This window comes from Raphanus sativus, unplaced genomic scaffold, assembly GCF_000801105.2.
Source record: "Raphanus sativus cultivar WK10039 unplaced genomic scaffold, ASM80110v3 Scaffold0054, whole genome shotgun sequence".
NCBI classification, from domain to species: domain Eukaryota; kingdom Viridiplantae; phylum Streptophyta; class Magnoliopsida; order Brassicales; family Brassicaceae; genus Raphanus; species Raphanus sativus.
Window position 1 is genome coordinate 53,270 of NW_026615377.1, and position 8,755 is coordinate 62,024.

At 41.6% G+C, this 8,755-nt stretch overlaps 1 protein-coding gene across 1 annotated transcript; it reads left to right on the forward strand.

Moving 5' to 3' along the window:
- The first annotated feature begins 4,483 nt into the window (after positions 1–4,483).
- LOC130500878 (uncharacterized) lies at positions 4,484–7,351 on the forward strand. The gene is made up of 2 exons (XM_056995821.1): positions 4,484–6,389; positions 7,017–7,351. Exons 1-2 carry the CDS (start codon positions 4,484–4,486, stop codon positions 7,349–7,351), a joined length of 2,241 nt encoding a protein of 746 aa, XP_056851801.1.
- The last annotated feature ends 1,404 nt before the right edge of the window (positions 7,352–8,755 follow it).

Below are 8,755 nucleotides of genomic sequence, written 5' to 3' on the forward strand. Positions count from 1 at the left end.
AACGCGGGGCTAGCCGCCCGGCGGCCACGGCCAGCACGGGCGCTAGCCGCCGGCGGCCACGGCCAGCACGGGGCTAGCCGCCCGGCGGCCACGGCCAGCACGGGCGCTAGCCGCCGGCGGCCACGGCCAGCACGGGGCTAGCCGCCCGGCGGCTACGGCCAAGGCCAGGGTCGGCTGCTCGGCTCCTTCGGTTCACGGGTGTTCGTGTTCGTTTTTCGGAAGGTTTTTCGTATGACAAATAGACTTAGCCGTTGATTTCGAGATAACCGTTTTTGACCCCAACAATGGATGGGAGTTTGATAAAATCACAATATTGCTCTCAAGATTGCTTCTCACAAACTCTCAAAAGACTTGTATTTGCTAGGGGGCAAACTGACTCATATATTTCATAAAGGTTGAATGATACAAGACTGCTTATAGGGGCTTATATAATCGCCAATGCAGCTATGCCCTTCTTGGGGTCTTGAAGCAAATTTATTACATGACTCAATCTTAGGACCTAAAAGAAAGCAATAGGCTAAACAATGCCTTGACGCAAATCAAAATAAAACTAAAGAAGGACTTAAAACCTGCAAGGTAAATCAAGTAATATGAATAATGAAATAGACTTACCTTACTTGCCTTTTCAGATAGATCTTGTGACCGTTGGAAAGAGGAGCCAAGTTTGATGATGTGAAGTGTTGTCGTTTGAAGGCTGATCTCTTTCTCTTGATACTCACCGTTTCACTTAAGTGGAGAGATGGTAAATAAGGAAACCATTCCCTTGCAAGGAAGAATGGACCATATAATATCATCATCTCTTGGACCAACTTGTATATCATAAGCTTCTCCTTTATTATCCTTGTTTCCGGATATAATGAGTTGATCCATGCGTGTGGTTTTGTCTTCTAGCTTAGAGTTGATGTTGCTCTTGATGAGAAGGACTTCTATGGCTTCATTGAAGCTTGCAACAACACCTCTACTTCCTGATCTTGTTCTTGGAGCTTGTCTAAGTGTTGGAATGTTGATATCTGGTTCTATGTCCTCATCATTCTCTCCCTCTTGAGAAGGTTCTGACCTCAGAACAGTTTCATCTGCATGAAAGTAAGATAAATCTGACACATTGAAAGTAGAAGAAACATTGAACTCAACCGGCAGCTCCAATTGGTAAGCATTATCATTGATCTTCTTCAAGACTTTGAATGGGCCATCTCCTCTTGGTGAAAGCTTGGACTTTCTTTGCTTTGGAAACCTCTCGGACCTCATGTGTAACCAAACCCAATCTCCTGGTTCAAATGAAACCTCCTTTCTTCCCTTATCACCTTGCTTCTTGTTCCTCTCATTTTGCTTCTCTAGATTCTCCTTAACCTTCTGGTGGATCTTCTTCATGAGCTCAGCCTTAGTCTCACCATCAGTACTTACCATTTGATCCTTTTGTGGCAGTATAGGAGAGAGATCCAAAGGTGTAGCTGGCTTAAATCCATACACAATCTCAAAAGGTGAAAGCTTAGTTGCTGAGTGTGGAACTCTAATATAAGCAAACTCAATGAAAGGTAAACAATCAATCCAATTCCTCAAGTTCTTACCAACCGTGGCTCTCAAGAGAGTGGATAGAGTGCGGTTAACAACCTCAGTTTGTCCATCAGTTTGAGGATGACAAGTGGTAGAGAATAATAGCTTGGTACCTAACTTCTTCCAAATGGTCCTCCAAAAGTGGCTCAAGAACTTTGTGTCCCTGTCAGAAACAATAGTTCTAGGAATACCATGAAGCTTAACCACTTCCTTAAAGAATAAATCAGCAGTTTGAGTGGCATCATTAGTCTTATTGCAAGGAATAAAATGAACCATCTTAGAAAACCTGTCCACCACAACAAAGATGGAGTCCTTGTTCCTGATCTTTGGCAAACCTAAAACAAAATCCATGGAAATATCTACCCAAGGTAGGTCAGGAATAGGTAAAGGAATGTAAAGACCATGAGGATGTAACCTGGATTTAGCTTTGAGACAAACAATGCATCTTGCGCATAGCTTCTCAACATCTCTTCTCAAGTGTGGCCAATAGAAGTGTTCCGCCACTATACTCAAGGTTTTGTCACGTCCAAAGTGTCCCATAAGTCCACCACCATGTGCTTCTCTCAAGATCAAGTCTCGCATGGAACCTTGTGGAATACACAACCTCTTGTCTTTAAATAGAAACTCATCATGCTGATAGAAGATCCAAATGCGGCTTGCTTGCACTGCTTGTAGATATCTCCAAAGTCTGGATCTTCTTGGTACTGCTCTTTGATGTGCTCAAACCCCATTACTTTGGCTTCCATCAAAGATATAAGCACATGCCTTCTTGACAAAGCATCAGCTACAATGTTCTCCTTTCCTTTCTTGTACTTGATGATATAAGGAAAAGATTCCACAAACTCTAGCCACCTTCGTGCCTCTTCTTCAAGGTAGTTTGTCCTCTCAAGTACTTGAGTGTCTCGTGGTCAGTGTGGATCACAAACTCCTTAGAGAGTAGATAGTGTTGCCAAGTCTCCAATGACCTCACTAGTGCATATAACTCTTTATCATAGGTAGGATAGTTGAGTGTAGCTCCATGTAACTTCTCACTGAAGAATGCTACTGGCTTTCCTCCTTGAGTTAACACTGCTCCAATACCTGTTCCTGATGCATCACATTCAATCTCAAAAGTTTTGTTAAAATCAGGTAAAACTAAAACAGGAGCATTAGTTAAACTATCTTTGAGGTTTTGAAAAGCCTCATCCTGTTCACTTCCCCATTTGAAAGCCACATCTTTCTTGATTACTGAAGTTAATGGGGCAGCTATGGTGCTGAAGTCTCGGATAAATCTTCTATAGAAGCTTGCTAGTCCATGGAAACTCCTCACATGGCCTATTGTAGTTGGCGTGGGCCACTCTTGTACTGCTTTGATCTTCTCTTCATCCACTTTTAGACCCTGTGAGCTAACAACAAAGTCTAGGAAAACTAGTTGATCAGTGCAAAAAGTACATTTCTTGAGATTAGCATAAATATGCTCTTGGCGCAAGGTTTCCAAAACCTTTTCAAGATGGATAAGATGATCTTCTAAGCTGTTGCTATAGACTAAGATATCATCAAAGTATACAACTACAAACTGATGTGATCATGGACAAGATTACTGATGAAGTTAAAGATGGAGAACCTAGAGATGATCCAGCTGAAGAAGATGATGTCCTAACCATTCCTAGAGGTCCCATGACTCGATCTAGAACCAAGCAACTTGAAGAAGCTATTATGGGACTAATTAGAAAGTCTTGGAAGCAAGAAGAAAGTCTTGGAGGAAGCTTGATACTTCAAGACACTCTCATCACCATTCAAGCCATCTTACCATCAAGTTGAGTATCATCTAGGCTAGCAAGCAATGTGTGCTCTTTTCCTATCATTGTTTTTGTCCCACTGGGTTTTGCAATGATAGGTTTTTAACGAGGCCATTGTCTTGCTATCTCATCACCTAGTTGATACTCTCGGACCAACCACATGAAGAGACCTTATGTTATGTTTTATTTTCCTAAACTATTTCTGTCTTTTATTTCGAAAACTCTATTTATGTTGTGTCTTTAATTCTACATTGACTAAAGGAGCGTGTTCCTTTTAGTTTGAGTTGATTGGAGCCTGTTCCAAGTCTCTCACTATATATATGTGTGTGCCGCAACCCTAGTAATCTATCAAGTCTTCTTTTTAATCAAAACCTTTGTGTTTTCTTCTCCCTTTGCTTTTGCGAGTTAAGAGAGTGTCTGGTGTGTAATATCCAGTCTGTTGGTGTGTAATATCCAACACCCAAGGGCTTTAGAAAGGTGTGTCATATCCGATCTAAGCCTAGGAGTATCAAGGAGCCTTTCCGCAGCCTCTTGTGTCACCATTCGATCCACAACCTTGATAAACTTGAGTCTCTGATTCGTTTATGCAAGGATCTATCCCATATAATCCAGAGAAGAGTCCTAGGATCTCATTAAGTGGTATCAGAGCACTCTGGAAGGGGAGTTTCAATTTCTCTTTTGTGTGTTCTTAAGATCTAATATTTGTCGTTTCATATCATTGATCTCTTGTGTTCTTGTGTGTTGTTTCTTACTCGATCTCTTTGTTTTCATTATCAGGATTGATAGATCTGTTGTCTCGCGTTTCATCATTGCTAGATCTAAGAGTTTCGATCAAGTTTTAAACAAAACCCTTCGCATTCTTGTCAATCACGTTACGGTTTCGTTTGATCTAAAAGTTTCTAGTGCTTGTTTGCTTCGATTTGTTATTGCTATCATAGATCCTTGTCTATTGAATCTGGAATCATCATCTGTTGAATCTGATTTGTTTTGTTTCAATCTTAAAAGTGTTTGAATTCGAATCGTTGCGTATTGATCAAGTATCTCTTTTTGCCGCTTTGTTTAAATCCTTTTGTTTCCTTATTTAAAAAAAAAATTTTGTGTTTTGATTCCTTTGAACTACTTACTTGTTCAAGTCTTTTGTGAATCAGGAAGCAATGGGATCCGAGGATGATGAGGCAACTCTTATGAGAAGAAATAAACTATTGCAAGAAGCAATCACCAAAGATATCCTCGCAGCCATGGAGAAGTTGTTGGAGGATAAACTCGATCAAAGGCTATCTGATAGACAAGACCAGAATGCTGAGCAGAGGCGTGAGCCAAGGAGTAATAGGCGTGGTCAGCGTGAGCATGCTGGATCAGAAGAGACTGATAACGTCTACGAAAGAAGCAGCCATAGCTCCGGATCAAGACATAGCAGTAGAAGGTCTAGATATGATCATAACGGTCGAAGACACCGACGCAATGAGCTAGCTGGACTTAAGCTTAAGATCCCTCCGTTCCATGGCAAAGCTGATCCTGATGCATACCTTGAGTGGGAAAAGAAGATAGAGCTTGTCTTCAATTGTCATCATTACTCAGAGATTAAAAAGGTTCAAGTTGCTGCTACTGAGTTCAATGACTACGCATTAAGTTGGTGGGATCAGTTAGTTACAAACAAAAGGCGCAATGGGGAGTTTCCTATTGAGACATGGGAAGATATGAAGTCCTTGATGCGCAGGAGGTTTGTCCCAAGCCATTATCACCGCGATCTTCATCAAAAACTGAGGCTCCTCACACAAGGATCAAGGTCTGTAGAGGAATACTTTCAAGAGATGGAGTTGCTTATGTTAAGAGCTAAGGTATCTGAAGATAGTGAAGCTACCATGGCACGGTTTCTTGGTGGGCTCAACCGTGAGATACAAGACAGAGTAGAGATGCAGCACTACTTGGAGATAGAGGAGATGTTACACAAAGCTATCTTGGTGGAGCAACAAGTTAAGAGAAGAAGTCATGTGCGTAGCAGTTATGGGTCTAACCGGTACCAAACCTCCAAGGAAGATAAACCGAGCAACCAGAAGGAGAGTAAGCCACAGCCTAAGGAAGATCATAAGCCTAGTAGCATCTACAGCAAGGATAAAGGTAAAGCAGAGGCTACCAGCTCGCGTGCAAGAGATTTGAAGTGCTTTAAGTGTCAAGGGCGTGGGCACTATGCTAATGAGTGTACCAACAAGAGAGTTATGGTTCTCTTGGAGAATGGCGAGTATGAATCTGAAGATGAAAGACCAGAGACTGAGCAAGAATCTTCAGAGGCAGAGTATGAAGAGAAACCAGTTCACGGTAGGCTTCTGGTTGCAAGAAGAACACTCAGCCTACAAAGCAAGACCGAGGAGCGAGAACAAAGGGAAAACTTGTTCTACACACGCTGTATGGTGCAAGGGAAGGTCTGTAGTCTGATCATTGATGGTGGAAGCTGTGTCAATGTTGCTAGTGAGACAATGGTAAAGAAGCTTGGTCTACAAACTCATAAACATCCTAAGCCTTACCGACTGCAATGGCTTAATGAAGAAGGCGAGATGAGGGTATCTACTCAGGTTTCTGTACCTTTATCCATTGGGAGATATGAAGATGACATCCTCTGTGACGTGATACCCATGGAAGCCAGTCACATATTGCTTGGAAGGCCTTGGCAGTTTGATAGACGTGTCACTCATGATGGCTTCACCAACAAACATTCTTTTGAGTTCAACGGCAAGAAAACTACCCTGGTGCCTCTCACTCCTAAAGAAGTTCATGAAGATCAACTACAATTACAGAAAAAGAAAGAGATTGACCTCAAGCCTGATAAACCACAACGTAACTTCTATGCCAAAACTGGTGACATCAAAAGATCTCTCTACTCTAATCAATCAGTTCTTTTATTTGTTTTAAAAGAATCTCTTGTTAGTCTAACTGATTGCACACCGGTGTATCCGAGTGAGATGTCAGCTCTTTTACAGGATTATCAAGATGTATTTCCAGAAGATAGTCCCACTGGTTTACCACCTATACGAGGGATTGAGCATCAGATAGACTTTGTACCAGGTTCTACTCTTCCCAATAGACCAGCCTACAGAACTAACCCGGTGGAAACCAAGGAGCTACAAAGGCAAGTTGAGGAACTGATGGAGAAAGGCCACATCCGTGAGAGCATGAGTCCTTGTGCTGTTCCAGTGCTCCTGGTGCCTAAGAAAGATGGAAGCTGGCGCATGTGTGTTGATTGTAGGGCAATCAACAATATAACAGTGAAGTATCGCCACCCTATTCCTAGATTAGATGATATGCTTGATGAATTGCATGGTTCTAGCATCTTTTCTAAGATAGATCTTAAGAGTGGATATCATCAAATTAGGATGAAAGAGGGAGATGAATGGAAAACTGCTTTTAAAACTAAGCATGGGTTGTATGAGTGGTTAGTTATGCCCTTTGGATTAACCAATGCTCCTAGTACCTTTATGAGATTGATGAACCATGTCCTTAGATCTTTTATAGGGTTGTTTGTGGTAGTATACTTTGATGATATCCTAGTTTACTCTAAGAGCCTAGAAGAGCATATAGATCATATTAGGTCTGTTCTTGATGTTTTGAGGAAAGAAAAGCTATTTGCTAATCTTAAGAAGTGCACTTTCTGTACGGATAACTTGGTCTTCCTAGGTTTTGTTGTGAGTGCAGATGGAGTGAAGGTGGACCAGGAGAAAGTAAGAGCGATTCGAGAATGGCCAATCCCTAAGTCCATAACTGAAGTGAGGAGTTTTCATGGGCTTGCTGGTTTCTATAGGCGGTTTGTTAAGGACTTTAGTACTATAGCAGCTCCCCTGACTGAGGTGATAAAGAAAGAAATCGGATTCAAGTGGGGAGAAGCACAAGAAACTGCCTTCCAATGCCTTAAAGAGAAGCTTACTAATGCCCCTCTTCTTATACTACCTGATTTCAATAAAACATTTGAAATTGAATGTGATGCCTCAGGAATTGGTATTGGCGCTGTGCTTATGCAGGAAATGGTGTAGCCATGACCAGAGACATTGGAGAGCTGAGTGAGTCTGATGAGGAAGTGCTGATTGAACCTGACTTAGAAGAGGAGCTTGAAGCTGATGAACCTGAACTGGACCTGAGAAGAGAAGAACCAGATGAGCTAGCTAGCTTGTGGAATGGACCAGTAACCAGATCAAGGCTGAGAGCACAAGAGAAGAGTCTCCTACACTTCATCAAAATCGTGGAGATGGATCAGAAGGAGAGAACCAAGATAAACCAGCCTGTTGGTTTAATTTAATTGCAATGTAATGGGTTTAGTTTATTGGGTTTTCATTTAATTTAAACCAAAGACAATTAGGATTATTAAATCAAGTTTGGGTAGGATTAGGATTTTAAAATAAACCAATTTCGTGGGTTTAGACTAGAGATTAGATTAAACCACCTCGGTTTACATCTAGGGTTAGTTGGCGATTTCTTTTAAAACTTGTACGCAGCTTTCATTCTTTTTCAACTTTGAATCTAATAATTTTACAGCAGCTTTGCTTGCTTTTGTCTCTTGCTTTCTCTGTTCAGCTTAAGAACATTGACCTCACTTAAAGGAAGGAATTCCTTGTGAATCCATCTTAGACAATACAGGGTGATTCTGTGTCTTTGAGTGTGGGAACCGAAATTCGCACTGTCGATTTTAGTTAAGTTAATCGAAGGAAAACTAAGTAAACCTAGTTTTCCCTGAAGGCTCGGATTCTCTGCGATAACCAAACGAAATTGATAGAAAAAGCAACGTAGCGGAAAAATTGCACTAAGGCGTTTTATTGAATAGATGGTACAATATTCTTCCGAAAAAGGGAAGTAGAGAAACGCTGAAGCGAAAAACGACGGAAATAAAGGAGACAAAACGTTCTAAGCTTTGCTCCGCTAGTCTAACTCCTAAGTCCTAAGCTAGCAGGAATTCTCTAAGTCCCTAAGTTTCGGATTTGCTCTCTCTCTGAGATTTTTGCTCTGCCTTTCTTCCTCTCCCAAGGCTCCTTTATATACTCCTCCTTATGACGGTCTAACCTTCTTCTGGGCCGCAGGGCGGGCTTCCTTCCATTTTCGTCGGCCTCCATGCTTTTCGGGAAACTTGACATTTTATCCTTCCGGAAATTTAACATTTATCTTGTTATGTAAAGATAAACGTAAAATCGTCTTATCTATCTTAGATAATCGTAAACGGACTGTCCGATCGTGTTTGGTCCCTTTTGGGCCGTTTCCAGGACTTCCGTGGTTTTCTACGATCTCTCCGGAAGTTCTTCATTCGTTCGTAGAGTTGAGACGAGTGGTGTCTTAAGATAACCGTCGCTGTTTCGTACGAAGAATTTAAGATCTTCCTTCCTGTCGATACTTTACGAGTTTCCGAAGTTTTCCCGACGGTCCTAGATTGGAGTAAGAACCGGAGTTTC

Bases quoted from the DNA above. Each gene is read 5' to 3' on its own strand.
- LOC130500878 (XM_056995821.1), top strand. From the start codon at position 4,484: ATGGGATCCGAGGATGATGAGGCAACTCTTATGAGAAGAAATAAACTA. The intron at 6,390-7,016 runs GTTCTACTCTTC...TTGTGAGTGCAG, and splicing joins TCAGATAGACTTTGTACCAG to ATGGAGTGAAGGTGGACCAG.